The sequence below is a fragment of the Salmo salar genome, chromosome ssa03, assembly GCF_905237065.1.
Source record: "Salmo salar chromosome ssa03, Ssal_v3.1, whole genome shotgun sequence".
NCBI lineage: Eukaryota > Metazoa > Chordata > Actinopteri > Salmoniformes > Salmonidae > Salmo > Salmo salar.
Genome location: NC_059444.1, coordinates 15,535,385 through 15,552,310, shown reverse-complemented (window position 1 = coordinate 15,552,310; position 16,926 = coordinate 15,535,385). Strand labels below are relative to the sequence as shown.

Genomic DNA, 16,926 nt, shown 5'->3' with positions numbered 1-16,926 from the left:
AGCATACAAAGTACACAGGTAACATGAGAGATCCACTCAACTACTGTAATATTGTACAATTTTATTTTATGGCATTAATATAATGTGAGTTGACAAGCTATCAAAAACAAAAGTATATTACACAAAATGAAGAATGTTTGCGCCACAACACTTTGAGATGACAGAAAGGAGAAGGTAAGCGTCATCATGGGTTACAGGTTCTGACAGCACTGCAGTTTGTTCCCTTTCTGGTCTGTGGTGGGCGGAACACTTATGTCCACCACATTGTTTCCAGGGGACTCGTCATGGGCGGACCGCTCAGCGATCTGCTTCTGCGATACGATGCGATAGATTTCTGTGGAGAGTAGACTAGACTGTTGTGGTGCATCTCAATACTTCAAAAGAGGATTTTCTAGTTTACTTCATCTTCACTATGTCAAAGCAATTGGCTTTCCAGACAGTCCTTTTGCTGTTATACTGTACCTGTAAGGATATTCTTGAAAGCTTCCTCTACATTTGTTGAATCTAAGGCTGAAGTTTCAATAAAGGATAGAGTGTTCTTCTCTGCAGGTTTAGAGAAAGGGCAAAGTGAGTCACACAATCATTATTAAACAGTTCCTGGAAAAAAATATACCCTCTATTTACATTTGTGATTTAGCAGACGCTGTTTTTCAGAACAATTAGGGTTAAGTGTCTTGATCAAGGGCACAGACAGGTTTTTCACCCAGTTGCCTCAGGGATTCGAACCAGCAACCTTTTGGTTACTGACCCAACGCTCTTAACTGCTAGGCTACCTGCTGCCACATTTCACATTAAAGCTGCCTCAACACCATTTGCATTACACATTTAGGCTGCTAAATATAGCAATACTGTCCCAATACAATACTCCTCCCATTCCCTTGTGATGATCACTGATATAAAAGTTCCAGATAGGTGAAAGCAACTATATGGAGCTGCTCTCATTTTACTGTCCTCCTATCCATCTCTTCAAAATCAGTGTTCCCTTAGGACCACTTAATTAAGGCAAGAAGGCTGTTCCAAGATGATGTACCCCTTAGCCTGGTCCTAGATTAGTTTGTGCTGTCTTGCCAACTCCTATGGTCATTGCCATGACAATCACCATAGGAGTTGGCAAGACAGAACAAATAAATCTGGGACCAGGCCATGTTCCCCCTGCCAAAAGACCAGAGTACCTGCAAAAGCCCGGGCCTCATCCATGGGCACGGCCCTGAGGTGGCGCAGGTCGCTCTTGTTGCCCACCAGCATGATGACGATGTTGTTGTCGGCATGATCCCTCAGTTCCTTCAACCAGCGCTCCACGTTTTCATAAGTCAGGTGCTTGGCGATGTCATACACTAGGAGAGCACCCACTGCCCCTCTGTAATAGCTGTAGGAAAGACTGCTTATCAATCTCAATGCACCAACAGACAATGTATGGGGCTCCAGTGAGGCTCCAAGTCAGACACTCTGATTGGTGATGAGGCTCGTGATCGGCTAGTGCTCGCCAAACCTGATCCTGAAGAGATAGATTTATTGTCATGATTCTTGCCCCGGAGGCAGAATGGAGTGATAACCGATAGATGGGTCAGCTGCAAAGTCAAAATTAGCTATATTGTAAAAATTCATGAAAACAAAAATGATCTTGGTCTTAATTTAGGGTTAGGCATTAGGGTTAGCAGTGAGGTTAGGGTTAGGGCTAGCAGTGTGGTTAGGTTAGGCATTAGGGTTAGCAGTGAAGTTAGGGTTAGGCATTAGGGTTAGGCAGTGAGGTTAGGGTTAGGCATTAGGGTTAGCAGTGAGGTTAGGGTTAGGCAGTGAGGTTAGGGTTAGGCATTAGGGTTAGCAGTGAGGTTAGGCATTAGGGCTAGCAGTGTGGTTAGGTTAGGCATTAGGGTTAGCAGTGAGGTTAGCCATTAGGGTTAGCAGTGAGGTTAGGGTTAGATTAGGCAGTAGGGTTAGCAGTGTGGTTAGGGTTAGGCATTATGGTTTGCAGTGAGGTTAGGGTTAGCAGTGTGGTTAGGATTAGGGTTAGCAGTGAGGTTGGGTTAGGCATTAGGATTAGCAGTGAGGTTAAGGTTAGGCATTAGGGTTAGCAGTGAGGTTAAGGTTAGGGTTAGGCATTAGGGTTAGCAGTGAGGTTAAGGGTTAGGCATTAGGGTTAGCAGTGAGGTTAGGCATTAGGGTTTGCAGTGAGGTTAGGCATTAGGGTTAGCAGTGTGGTTAAGGTTAGGGTTAAGCATTAGGGTTAGCAGTGAGGTTAAGGTTAGGCATTAGGGTTAGCAGTGAGGTTTAGCAGTGGGGTTAGGCATTAGGGTTAGCAGTGAGGTTAAGGTTAGGCATTAGGGTTAGGCTTAGCAGTGAGGTTAAGGTTAGGCTTAGCAGTGAGGTTAGGTTAAGCATTTGGGTTAGCAGTGTGGTTAAGGTTAGCAGTGAGGTTAAGGGTTAGGCATTAGGGTTAGCAGTGAGGTTAAGGTTAGGGTTAGCAGTGAGGTTAGGGTTAGGCATTAGGGTTTGCAGTGAGGTTAAGGTTAGGCATTAGGGTTAGCAGTGAGGTTAAGGTTAGGCATTAGGGTTTGCAGAGAGGTTAGGGTTAGGCATTGGGGTTAGCAGTGTGGTTAAGGTTAGGTTAGGCATTAAGGTTAGCAGTGAGGTTAAGGGTTAGGCATTAGGGTTGGCAGTGAGGTTAGGGTTAGGCATTAGGGTTAGCAGTGTGGTTAAGGTTAGGGCTAAGTTTCAAATCAGATTGTATGACTTAGTGGCTGTACCAGCTAGTGACCACTCTGCAGAGCTACTTCCAGAACAAGATTCATGACGAAAACGCTAACCTGCTATAGGGTGTGTAGGTTTATGTTCCACACTTCAACCCAGCACTAAAACACCTGATTTAACTCATCAAGGAAATGAGCAGTTTATTGATTAGTTGAGTCACCAATGTACCTCTCTGGGACTAAGATTTGAAACCACTAGATTATTGTTTTCTGTGATCCTTGTTGACAATCATTTACTTTTCAAGAGGCCTCAATATGCAGCCATGAGGAATCCCACCCGACTTACGCAGAGGTGATGGCTCTGTAACGTTCCTGTCCAGCCGTGTCCCATATCTGGGCCTTTATCGTCTTCCCATCCACCTGGATGCTGCGGGTGGCAAACTCCACACCGATGGTGCTCTTACTCTCAAGGTTGAACTCATTCCGTGTGAACCGAGAGAGCAAGTTACTCTTCCCGACGCCAGAGTCCCCAATTAGCACAACTTGATAATGAGACAGAAAGAGATGGAGAGAATGAGAAAGACAGAGAGAAATGCTGAAATTCTTACAGCCTAACTGTCAGATGAGCTAGCCTAGTCAACAGGTATTTCATTGATGTACTAGGATCCAGGATCCTGGGTTAGACCTTGGATCAATGCCTGCATTCTTCACCATTATGTGACTTGGCCCTCCCACCTACAACTGTTACATAATGCAGGTTGTCATTTCCAATCACATCCATTGACAATATTGAAGAAGTGGATGGCTGAAATCGACCTATTTGAAGTGGTATATGTCTTTATATACTTCTGTCAATATTTCTCAGAGCTTGTAGGTCTTTTGTTTAATTGGTTACCCCTTAACCAAGGAGACATAGTAGTTGGTGTCTAATTGAAGTTCAGTTTGAGTGAAATTCTAGCATGTACAAAGATGGGCCCCTTAAGAGCACTGCTGAGAAACACTGAACTCAATGATACAATTTGACTATTAATAATATTATTATTATTACTTTTACTACAATAACAGGCTGACAGAAACGGCCTATTCTACTGTATTTAGCAGACAGTAAAACACTGAGGTGACAGGAGTAGGCCAGGCAGTCACAACGGGGCTGTCGAGGTGGAGCCCTTTTGTATTCTCACAGTACAGTAAATAAAGCTGAACTTTGTCCCTGTGGCATCACGCTGCTGCTGCAGGAAGCTGATAACATGCTCCGTCCAACCTAAATCGACAGTTTTGGGCCACTTTTGGCTTTCCTGTTTCAACAGGGTTTCTAAATGATGGTGAGGGAGGAAGAGGAGAACCCTTTATCGGCTGATGTCTACTCCACAGAAGATACTCTGTATCACTTCATAAATAGACCTCTATACAGGGTGTCGCTGGCGAGCTCAATGGAAATCAAAGGATGACATTCTAGAATAGATCAAAGGGGGATGTCTTGAGATAGTATTCACAGTGTTATATGGTCCTTGGACACTGGTCTACATTGTCAAGTTGTACATTTCCTTTCACTAATTCTATCAAAAATCTACATGAATTCAACATTTGCATAATCAATAGTCCCTCATTAAATAAAATATAAATAATGTATCTATGGGATATGGGAGGCTACAATTCACAATAAAAATTAAAACTTCATATACCTCTTTTAACCATAAATGGGAAAACAGCATTCTTGTCAGTAACCTATTGATAAACAGTGCCTCTTTTATGGTTTCATCAGTGTTCATAAAGTCAAAGAAGCAACCGCAGATAGGGTGTTGCACCTTAACTAAAAATATAGCTGTGGGCGTTGTTACAATGTTACAATGACAGCATTTATGTAGCCATAGTAGCAAACGTTTTCCACCAAAGAGACGCATACAATGTTTATTTCTAAAACATTTATCCAGACTATTTGTTATTATTCGTTCACACTGACGTCTGATTTGTCATTGGACAGAACGCAACAATGATAGAATTACTGAAGGTCCTATGAACGGGCGAATGCAGTCATCAAAATTTACCTTTGAACAAGAAATCGTATTCATCGTCTCTGTTCCCCATTCTAGACGAGGCCTCTCCAGCGCTTGTTCCCGAAAATAATGTGCAAAATTGTATGCCTCTGAATTATCTGTATGTACGGGATAATTGTTTTTATAAATGTGTAAAACAATGCGCCAATGTTGTCTGTCAAACAAGGCTGACCGCAGGAAGAGAGATCTCCGAACTCTGCACTGGGGAGGAGTCCCTGTTTCCATACCTTCCACACGGTGGCGCTGCTGGCTGTCATACTAATAGGAAACAAACAGCACAACCTATCCCTGCTGAGGGCCATTGAAAGAGTGTTAGATGCTCAGTTTGTTTATCACACAACTCTTCATCCTTGTAGTTCATGTCCTAAATTAGCAGTGGGCCCTTGTGCATATGGTTGATCAATATTTACATCTAAAACAAATCAATATTAATTGCATACTAATAATATTCAAGTATAGTCTCTCTCCTCATCAAGTTGATATTGGCAATCAAGAGAAAGTCAGGTTGAGAGGTGAGGTCTTGAACAAACGGCTATTACGTCATTCAGTCAACCTTTTTACATTTACATTTTAATCATTTAGCAGAGGCTCTTATCCAGAGCGACATTTTCATACTTTCTTCTTGATTATGGTGATATTATTTATCAAAGTGCAGCTGCTACTAGTCTTAAACCTTTGGACTCAGTTTACCATAGTGTCCTTGGTTTTGTTACAGGGGACAGTTTGATACTCATCCCTGCATCCTGTATCAAAAGGTTGGCTGGACTTCACTAATGACCTGTAGATCTCTACATTACTCCCTTTTTGTTTACAAGGCGCTACTTCATAAATGCCGTTTTATCTAACTTTGGTGTTGAAGTATAGACACCTTAGTTGCCTAACCCGTTCACAGGATTGGTTAACTTTTGAGGTTCCTAGGGTCTCCGCCGAGCTAGGTAAATCTAATTTTAGTTTTAATGCACCGTATTGCAGGAACAACATTCAAAATATATTTAATCTTGATGTCCTAGTGCCGTTTGGGCATTTTAAAGTATTGATTGGGGACTTATTTGTGGAGGACTGTAACGGTTTTTCTGGGTGATTTGTCATGTTTTATTTGTGCTTCCTATGACTGTGTTTTTGTATTTTAATATATACACTACCGTTCAAAAGTCTGGGGTCACTTAGAAATGTCCTTGTTTTTGAAAGAAAAGCACATTTTTTGTCCATTAAAATAACATCAAATTGATCAGAAATACAGTGTAGACATTTTTAATGTTGTAAATGACTATTGTAGCTGGAAACGGCTGATTTGTAATGGAATATCTACATAGGCGTACAGAGGCCCATTATCAGCAACCATCATTCCTGTGTTCCAATGGCACGTTGTGTTAGCTAATCCAAGTTTATCATTTTAAAAGGCAAATTAATTATTAGAAAACCCTTTTGCAATTATGTTAGAACAGCTGAAAACGGTTGTTCTGATTAAAGATGCAATAAAACTGGCCTTCTTTAGACTAGTTGAGTATCTGGAGCATCAGCATTTGTGGGTTCGATTACAGGATCAAAATGGCCAGAAACAAAGACCTTTCTTCTGAAACTCGTCATTGCCAAGAAACGTAAGATCTTGTACAAAGCTGTGTACTACTCCCTTCACAGAACAGCGCAAACTGACTCTAACCAGAATAGAAAGAGGAGTGGGAGGCCCCGGTGACAACTAGAGCAAGAGGACCAGTACATTAGTGTCCAGTTTCAGAAACAGACGCCTCGAAAAGTCTTCAACTGGCAGTTTCATTAAATAGTACCCTCAAAACAGTAGTCTCAACGTCAACAGTGAAGAGGCGACTCTGGGATGCTGGCCTTCAAGGCAGTGTTGCAAAGATTAAGATGGGCAAAAGAACACAGACACTGGACAGAGGAACTCTGCCTAGAAGACCAGCATCCCGGAGTCGCCTCTTCACTGTTGACGTTGAGACTACTGTTTTGCGGGTGCTATTTAATGAAGCTGCCAGTTGAGGACTTGTGAGCTTCATTAAATAGTACCCTCAAAACACCAGTCTCAACGTCAACAGTGAAGAGTTGCAAAGAAAAAGCCATGTCATATATTCAATGCCCATAACATGAACATGTAATTTTAGCATAGACGTCAATGCCAAAGATATCTAGGTTTTTGAATCAAACTTCTGTCTAGAAATGGCAGACTGGTCTCATAATATGACATAACATAGTAAATGTAATTCCGGGACACTGAAATTAGTATGATAAGTTACGTTTGGTATGGTTACATAAGATAGACAGTTACTTTTAAGGCAAACACTAAATGAGGGTATAACGCGAACTAGTGGTGCTCAGGTCAGCTGTTTCCTTCAGCCGCACCCGCCTGCAATTGTTAATAATAATAATAAGCCATGCACAACCGGCAGACTATATGTGATAAAGTGAAAATCTGAGGCCTGCAACCAACCCTAACCCGCGAATATATAAAATGCACTATAGGCTACAGTCAAATATGACAGAACGATTTTTGACAGGGATGTGTTTCTGCTTATAATTTCCGACATTTTGGTAGGCTATTTGTTAGTCAACTTTCTCTTTTGTCATCATATGTTGCCCTAGAAGACTAAATAAACCTTTGCCCAACAGAATAATGTAATAGATCGATAGAATGAATCTTCAATCGAGTTGACATTGGTCAAATTTTCTCTGTCATCTTTCGCGGAGCAAAGACGTTTAGGGACCGGGGAGAAAATACAGTAATGCACAAACAAAGGGAAAGATTTTCTGTGCAAAAATGTCCAAATTACATCAGTTTGACCGGTTGTAAGGGAAAATAAAGCTATGAAAACAATGCAATGTGTTTCTGATAAGATTTCAGTTAGGCTTCGATGCATATTTTATGTGGTTGAAAAAGCCTACTATCAGATTTTATGATGAAGACAACACCTTTACATATTGTATCTAAACTGAGCATTGCATTCTGTCAAGATGCAGAAAGAAAGAAATCATATTTCTCCACTCCTGTTCCCAAGTCCAAATTTTGCCTACATTTGGTAAATAATTTTACTACAAGAAATGCTTAATTCTGCGGGAGTTATTGTTAAGGCTGTGTGAGAGGTTATAGACCTACAGTCAGTGTCCAGATTTCAGTTTCCATTTAACCCATCTAAACAGTAGGATACAGTTCCCTTGACATGCCATAGGCCTTTTTGAAGTCCCGTTTTGTGACTGTCGAATTTGTATAGCGCCTCACAATCATCACACATAACATAAACTGCTATCATCCTCTTTTACCACTTCACCAAATCTTTCCCAAACTTTACTTTTCTGGCACTCGCTCATCTTTATTTTAAATTCTCCTTTCACAGCTTTTGTCTTATAGAATTAAACTTTGACAATGTCCTTTTTGCCTCCGTGGATTTTTCTGCCCATTCCCAAAAGCATTATTTGGAGATTGGCTTTGTAGGCTTTTTGGCGTGCGTACAGTTAAGCCCTAAAGTTTAGGCTTATGCACTAATACCAGATAGCCTAAAATAATGAAAGAGAAACCTCAATGTAACCTATATAAATTGCCCAAGAATGATCCATTTATGGATTTTCAACCTGCCCGCCACCAACCCGCCCTTCAGCCACACAATATTGAATTACCCTAAACCGTCCTCCCTCAGATATAATCGTTCTAGCAACCCAAAGGTTGTGTGTTTGAATCTCATCACAGACAACTTTAGCATTTTGCAACTACTTTGCAACTATTTACTACTTTTTAGCTACTTTGTAAATACTTAGCATGTTAGCTAACCCTTCCCCTAACCCTAACCTTAACCCTTTAACCTAACTACTAACCCCTAGTAGCTAACATTAGCCACAACAAATTGGAATTCGAACATATCATACATTTTGCAAATTCGTAACATACCACAGCATACCACCCTGCATCCCACGGCTGGCTTGCTAAGCAGGATTGAAGCTAAGCAGGATTGGACCTGGTCAGTCCCTGGATGGGAGACCAGATGCTGCTGGAAGTGGTGTTTGAGGGCCAGTAGGAGGAACCCTTTCCTTTGGTCTAAAAAAAATATCCCAATGCCCCAGGGCAGTGATTGGGGACATTGCCCTGTGTAGGGTGCCATCTTTCGGATGGGACGTTAAACGGGTGTCCTGACTCTCTGTGGTCACTAAAGATCCCATGGCACTTATCGTAAGAGTAGTGGTGTGAACCCTGGTGTCCTGGCTAAATTCCCAATCTGGCCTTCATACCATCATGACCACCTAATCATCCCCAGCTTACAATTGTCTCATTCATCCCTTCTCTCCCCTGTAACTATTCCCCATTCTGTTGCTGTAAATGAGAATGTGTTCTCAGTCAACTTACCTGGTTAAATAAATAAAAACATTGAATATTTGTCAAATTCATAACATATTGTACAAATTGCAATTTGTAACATATCATACGAAATGGATGATGGACATCCACAAATTAATACAACACGTAACATATCATACTAAATATCATACAGAAATACGAAATGCTCAGAGACCAGGTTGCAGACCTCTCCTTATTGATGCTAGGGCAGGCACTTGACTGCAGAAGGACACACACTCACCTCCTCAAATTAGTCTCCACCCATTGGATCCGTCAGGAGGTCAGCTGCAGCGGAGTTGCACGTGCTCCATCAGAGACACTTTTAAGGAGATGGGAAACTCCACTGGAATCGTATTAGCGCCCATTGTGTACGTTGCCCCAGCTCCTTCAAGGAGTGAATGGGAGTCAATTGGGAGCTAGCTCAAAAACCCAACATTAGCATGAATTTCGTCAACAAGAAGTACAATATGTGATATAATTAACTTGCTATCTGTAATATTGTATAGCTTTTGAATCGTGACATTACGTACTTTCGTGGAAAATAGGCATATTTCCTGACTCATACCCTGACTTTAAAAAGGGATTGCGTGACGATTAGTTTTAGCAACCGCGTGACGCGGCATAACAACCTGAACGCGATTGGTCGACAGTCTGCGGGGTGGGGCGTTAGGCGTTCCTCCATTCATTGCCCAATGCGTTCAAGATCAAGATGGCAGCCTCCGTGTGTCGGTGCTATGAGGTGAGATTTGTTTTAGTATAACTCCCCATTGCTTGTACTGGCAATCGATGGATATTGACTGATTAGTTTTACAGCTCAGTATTTAACATTCGACGATATTTTTTGAATAACGTGACATTTTATTATGTGATGACAGTTATGAAATGGGCCATAGCCCTCCCGGTCGGTGTTCATGAACATTCTAGCTAGCTAAACATATCAGGCATTCTTCATAGCCTACTATTTCTATATGTTACACCATAACGCTAGAACAGGTAGATATGTATTGTAATAGCTTCAATAGGAATGTTTGGTTATAGCCCATGTTGTAATTCTCTTCAGCTGGTCGGAAGACGTCTTCTACTCCTGCCATGCCGTGCTGTCGTCTCCTCATTCAGTAGAGGAGATGCCTACAGGATATGTTGTTCTCCGGCTGTCCCTGTGCAGGTAACTATGCATTATCCAACGCATTATCCTTGTTGATCTTCAAATAGTGATGGATCTGGTGGTAGCTAACTAGCCAATACACCAACTGTTCATATTCTGTCATTCACTTATATTTGAAGTGACCTCTTTCTCTCAGGTGCGGTATGCGTCAGAACGACCTAGTCGTAAAGGCTTCTTCGGGGAGTTTGTGGAGAACCTGAGGCAGGAGTTTGGGAAGGACAAGGAGATGAAGGAGAACATCAAGAAGTTCAGAGAGGAGGCCAAGAGGCTGGAGGAGTCGGATGCCCTGCAACAGGCTCGGAGGAAATTTGTAAGCTCAAATTGGATTTTGGAGTGTAATGTCCCTTTAAGCCCATGGTCACTCACCTTGGTTGTGCAGACTTGTTTTAGCCCAGTTCTAACCTTCAACTAGTGAAGGTCTTGATGATAAGTTTAATTGTCAGTGCTGTGCTGGAACAAAAGCCTGCACATGCTGTCCAGGACTAGGGTTGGTGACAAGTTGACTTTCATCTGTGTTCCGAACAAACCCTTGTGATGTCATGCACACTTGATGCTTGACTGTGAAGTCTCATCAATGTCAACCGTTTCTTTCTGCCAGAAAACAATTGAATCAGAGACGGTAAAGACCTCTGAGGTGTTCAAGAAGACCCTGGGGACTCTGTCCGAGACTGTGAAAGAGGTGAGTCATTGTAACACTGTTGATAATGATGCATGGAACAAAGGCCATTGACATTATCAGTTGAAGTAAACCCTCAGAATGAATCCTAAAGGCAAATGTTTAATCCTTGTTGTGTACTCCTTTTAGCGCATCAATGGTGTAAATCTGTTTTTATATTTTTCTTATAAAATTTTTATTTCAGCTGAGGTATTGGACAGCTTATGAGTTAAACTTCACTTCTATATCGTGCTAACCCAAAGATGCCATTCATGTGGAACTGTTATTTATAGTAGCTTGCCACTAATCTGCCTGAAGTAAAGTCATTATAACTTGCTGTGGTCCATGTCTCTCTGTCCAGGGCTTTGAGGAAGTGACCCGTACAGACCTGGGGAAGAAGATCAAGGAGGGGGTGGAGGAGGCAGCCAAGACGGCCAGGCACTCTGCTGAGTCTGTGTCCAAAGGAGGAGAGAAGCTGGGAGCGACCAGCGCCTTCAGGGCAATCTCACAGGTCAGAGACTGGCATTTTAAAATAAGTAACACAACTCTCCATTGAAGGAAATTGGTTACGCTTTATTTTATTATTTTGTCTGCTATTTACCCAGTTCCTGCTTAAAAATGGGCTTACATACATGATTACTATGTATCATTAATAGTGTTGAATGATTTTAAATAAGCATAAGAATGTAGCAGTTGTAACCAGTTGTTTCGGGGTAAATACCAGCTGTTGAAGGACTTTTTAAGAAACATTGAAGCATCAAATGGAGGCTGAAAATGAGTCAAACGTCATGAATTCTATGGAATAATTTGACTGATATACTGATCTCCTTTCCCCCCTCCCTCTGTGTGTACAGGGGATGGAGTCAGTGAAGAGAGAGATTGATGTGGTAGACGATGGTACCTATAGGGCTCCTTCTCAACTCAGGAAGAGAAGTGAATTCTCCTTCAAGGGAGGGGAGAGTGACAACCGTGTCTTTGAGGCCAATGAGTATGTCCCTTTTTACTTGTTCATAACTACGACATGGTTAACAGAAGTTTTCCCATTCACCGACAATGCTATGTGTGTCCATTCAGCCGTGCTTGAAACTATTAGGAAATACAACCAATTGATATAAATTGTCTATTTTGACTTACAGAGAGGACATGGGTGTTGTTCTGCACAAGGATTCTAAGTGGTACGCACAGTGGAAGGACTTCAAGGACAACAATATGGTTTTCAACAGTAAGAGAATGTTACTGAATTTCATCAGATAACATGAGAATGATGTAATCGTAGGTCACATTCATGGTTGTGTGCACTTCACTGGCCAGTCAACAGGTGGCACTATATTCATTATATGGGCAAAGTGGAGGCAGAGTTTTTCGGTGTTGTACTTATATCTCGATGTCAAGTCTTTCAGAGATGGGATTTTTCCTGATCAAGAAACACTTTCTCTTACGTTGTATCTTATTTGATTTTCTGTGGAGGGTCCCAGAGTCTTAGAAGTCTTTGTGATATTTCCTGTTCTCACTCCTCAGGGTTCTTTGAGATGAAAATGAAGTATGACGAGAGTGACAACGCCCTTGTGAGAGCATCTCGAGCCGTGACCGACAGAGTCACCGATCTACTAGGTAAACAACCTCTCTGTTAAATGATGTCCCGGTTTAATCATTCTATCACTCTGAGGGGATTACAGGGTGTGCACAATAGTTTCTCTGTTATATTGTCTGGTATGTCAATGGCCACAAAGTGACTACCCTCTTTTCCTTCAGATGTTCTGATGGATGGTTGGACTACATGGGTTTTCCACTGTTTTTACATCAAATCCTTGTTATTTGGTTGGCAGGTGGTCTCTTCTCGAAGACTGAGATGTCTCAGGTGCTGACTGAGATCTTAAAGGCAGACCCCAGCTTCGACAAGGACTCCTTTCTCAAACAGTGTGAGAAGGACATCATCCCCAACATCCTAGAGGTAGGGGCTTTCAAGCACTTTTTTTTATCAATGTTTTTGTTGTTTTGAATCGTTAATCATGAGCACTTGGAGCTTTTGAAATGCTCACCAGAAGTGTAATCCATAGATGACTGGAATTGATTATATGTTGGTTAGCTTTGTTATAAGAGAACTGTACAGCTCTGCAGTAACTAATGTTTAGGAATGCACCTATGTGACTGTTGTGCAGGCGATGATCCGTGGAGAGCTGGAGGTCCTGAAGGACTGGTGCTATGAAGCTGTAAGTAGTTTTATACAGACCGTACTCTCTTCCTCTTTTCTATGTTTACTGATGTCTGTAACAAGTAGTGTCTGTACAAAGGGTTTACTTGGCATGCTTTCTTTTCTCAGAAATATAGTTTTTATTTGATTTTCTTATCACTATCAGGGTGAAAAATACTTTCGAATTGCATTCTTCCTTCCTTTTGACCCTCGTCTCTCTCTGTCCTTAGACATACAGTCAGTTGGCCCACCCTATCCAACAGGCCAGGGCCCTGGGTCTAATGTTCCAGTCCAAGGTCCTAGATATAGACAACATAGATGTAAGTACATGAATGTGTCTGTCAGGCCCAACCAGGCCACGTCATTACTGTGTTTGAGCTACATGTACAAGTCGGCCACCAACATTTTGGTAGCCAGCTGATTGTCATTATTTCAGGTTTAACATCATTTCCTTCCCCTGCTCCCTCTCTGCCATTCCTTCTCCTACTCTCTCTCTCTCAGTTGGCGATGGGGAAGCTCATGGATCAAGGCCCTGTGCTGATCATCACGTTCCAGGCCCAGGTGGTCATGGTAATTCGTAGTCCCAAGGGAGACCTGGTGGAAGGGGATCCAGTGAGTTACCATGGTTACAACCTCTGTGATATCTATTCTACCATCTCTCTCTGTCCTGGGTCATTTTGCTCCTAAACCTGTCCATCTCTCTAGCCTTTGATGGTAATATGCGGTCTGATACTCTCTGTGTGGTTAGCCACTGGGAGTAGACGGATACCGGACTGCACTCTGGTCAAAGACTATTACAGTAAACAGTCATGTCAGCAGTCTCTATAAACAATTAACAATAAGAGAAAAATAACACACCATAATTCCTCTCAGGAGAATGAACATTACAGTTACGCCAACTGGTAGGCTAATCACATATTACAACATGATAAAAATAAACTGGTGAAGAAAGTTACCCCTCTACATACACATGACTTGTATTTACATATAACAGTAGGAAACTTACAGCATTTAAATAAGTATTTGTTATGACTTACATTTGGTCAAAAACGCACAAATATCCCTGGTCTCCTCAAAAGCCAACTGAAAACTGAGAAATAACTTATAATTATTTTTGTATCAATAGGTTGCCATGGAGAATAATCAAATAATAATAATTGGTAGGACACATGAAAGGAAACATACAGAGTTTACCAGAATCTCAAATTAAATTTAGCAGGATTTTAAATCTAAATCGAGGTAACAGGCTTTTATACAGATGGTATCTTTTGTCCAACTTCCCTAGACCTCTTTCTAGCCCTGTTTCTTGTAGTCCATTCCTGCTTCCCTTTCCTTAACCTTTATATTTTTTCCCATTCTTCTAACCATTGCCCTGTCTTCTTTGTCTGTTTTTCCTCTCTCCTACTCTTGGTGATATCTCTTGTTCCTCCAACCTTTCCTTCTCTCTCCTACCCCCCCACCCCCCAGGAGAAGGTGTTGAGGATGATGTACGTGTGGGCTCTGTGTCGGGACCAGGAGGAGCTCAACCCCAACGCTGCCTGGAGACTACTGGACATCTCTGCCTCCAGCACTGAGCAGGCTCTCTGAGAGACCAGGGAAGGAGAAGAGACAGAGGGGGACACACACGCCCACAACCTAGAACACTCACACACACAACCCAGTACACACACACTCACACACACAACCCAGTACACACACAACCCAGTACACACACAACCCAGTACACACACAACCCAGTACACACACACCCAGTACATACACACTCACACACACAACCCAGTACACACACAACCCAGTACACACTCACACACACAACCCAGTACACACACACTCACACACACAACCCAGTACACACACAACCCAGTACACACACAACCCAGTACACACTCACACACACAACCCAGTACATACACACACACACACAACCCAGTACACACACAACCCAGTACACACACAACCCAGTACACACACAACCCAGTACACACACAACCCAGTACACACACATTTACATTTTACATTTACGTCATTTAGCAGACGCTCTTATCCAGAGCGACTTACAATTTGGTGCATTCACCTTATGATATCCAGTGGAACAACCACTTACAATAGTGCATCTAAATCTTTTAAGGGGGGGTTAGAAGGATTACTTTATCCTATCCTAGGTATTCCTTAAAGAGGTGGGGTTTCAGGTGTCTCCGGAAGGTGGTGATTGACTCCGCTGTCCTGGCGTCGTGAGGGAGCTTGTTCCACCATTGGGGTGCCAGAGCGGCGAACAGTTTTGACTGGGCTGAGCGGGAACTGTGCTTCCTCAGAGGTAGGGAGGCGAGCAGGCCAGAGGTGGATGAACGCAGTGCCCTTGTTTGGGTGTAGGGCCTGATCAGAGCCTGAAGGTACGGAGGTGCCGTTCCCCTCACAGCTCCGTAGGCAAGCACCATGGTCTTGTAGCAGATGCGAGCTTCGACTGGAAGCCAGTGGAGAGAGCGGAGGAGCGGGGTGACGTGAGAGAACTTGGGAAGGTTGAACACCAGACGGGCTGCGGCGTTCTGGATGAGTTGTAGGGGTTTAATGGCACAGGCAGGGAGCCCAGCCAACAACGAGTTGCAGTAATCCAGACGGGAGATGACAAGTGCCTGGATTAGGACCTGCGCCGCTTCCTGTGTGAGGCAGGGTCGTACTCTGCGAATGTTGTAGAGCAGTACACACACAACCCAGTACACACACAACCCAGTACACACACAACCCAGTACACACACAACCCAGTACACACACGCACACAACCCAATACACGCACACAACCCAGTACACGCACACGCACACAACCCAGTATACACACACAACCCAGCACACGCACACAACCCAGTATACGCACACGCACACAACCCATTATACACACGCACACAACCCAGTATACACCGCAACATCACACAGCCCGTCAGGAGGACACACACAGGACGTGGCAGCGTGCCACTCTGAAGAAGCACACTGGAGTGTGTGAGTGTGTGGTCCTGGGATCAGAACAGTGTGTATTATGGATACAGGAGGAGGTCTCGACGTAAAAGGACCGTTTGTTTTCACCAAGTGACTCTAAAAACAAAGCGCCTGTGCCCCTCTCTCTCTCTCTCTCTCTCTCTCTCTCTCTCTCTCTCTCTCTCTCTCTCTCTCTCTCTCTCTCTCTCTCCATCTCTCCCAGTGGAAGAGGCATGCTATTTCATGCTGGTTGCCTGGTTTGGAGCAGAGGGATCCTTCGAATAGTCATATTTAAGCCTATTTATGGTTAAAGCTCCATCCTGTCATGTGTCTTCAACAAGAAGAAACTTAGCGTATTTTAAATGAATATGTCAAACACCGCTTCTTAGCAAGCTAGGCTGGGACCACAGTCAGGCTTGTCATAAGGCCACTACTACTTCAGCTGAATAATTGCCGTTTCACCTTTTGCACTTATGTTGTCAATACCTCCACATGTACGTATAGGGTACAGTACAGAAGATGGCTGCCAGCAACAGCTACATTCCTTTATACTTTTTATGGCTGTTTTTGAGATTTTTTTATTTATTACATAAGTTTGTCTGACTGTATTACAAGGTTTTCACATCGGGAAACCAGAATACTGGTAATTGAAATTATTATTTTTGTTATCCATAATTCTAACTGAAATGGATATTTCTGAAGTGGTGCTTGTGGTTGGTTGTAGCTAACTGATTTCAGTGTTTCATTCATTGCGTTTAACGTTACAGAACAATGACCATCGTTATGATGTGAAGAGTTGGTTGGTTCTAGCATGAAGAAAGCATTTTGAAATGGACAATCATATTTCAGCCGTCTATATAGATAACATGTA

At 42.7% G+C, this 16,926-nt stretch overlaps 2 protein-coding genes across 2 annotated transcripts; one reads left to right on the top strand and one right to left on the bottom strand.

The window, feature by feature from the left end:
• Positions 1-46: 46 nt before the first annotated feature.
• LOC106599038 (ras-related protein Rab-11B) lies at positions 47-4,978 on the bottom strand. Its single transcript, XM_014190088.2, has 5 exons — positions 4,733-4,978; positions 3,034-3,229; positions 1,173-1,366; positions 463-543; positions 47-334 (listed from the first exon to the last, which is right to left on the bottom strand). The coding sequence occupies exons 1-5, from the start codon at positions 4,770-4,772 to the stop codon at positions 192-194; spliced, it is 654 nt and encodes a 217-aa protein (XP_014045563.1). The 5' UTR covers positions 4,773-4,978; the 3' UTR covers positions 47-191.
• A 4,759-nt stretch (positions 4,979-9,737) lies between these two features.
• On the top strand, positions 9,738-14,844 carry LOC106599036 (mitochondrial import inner membrane translocase subunit TIM44). The gene is made up of 13 exons (XM_014190086.2): positions 9,738-9,816; positions 10,138-10,242; positions 10,379-10,552; positions 10,841-10,921; positions 11,259-11,408; positions 11,752-11,885; positions 12,034-12,119; positions 12,416-12,508; positions 12,724-12,848; positions 13,057-13,107; positions 13,319-13,408; positions 13,590-13,700; positions 14,556-14,844. The coding sequence occupies exons 1-13, from the start codon at positions 9,787-9,789 to the stop codon at positions 14,673-14,675; spliced, it is 1,350 nt and encodes a 449-aa protein (XP_014045561.1). The 5' UTR covers positions 9,738-9,786; the 3' UTR covers positions 14,676-14,844.
• The last annotated feature ends 2,082 nt before the right edge of the window (positions 14,845-16,926 follow it).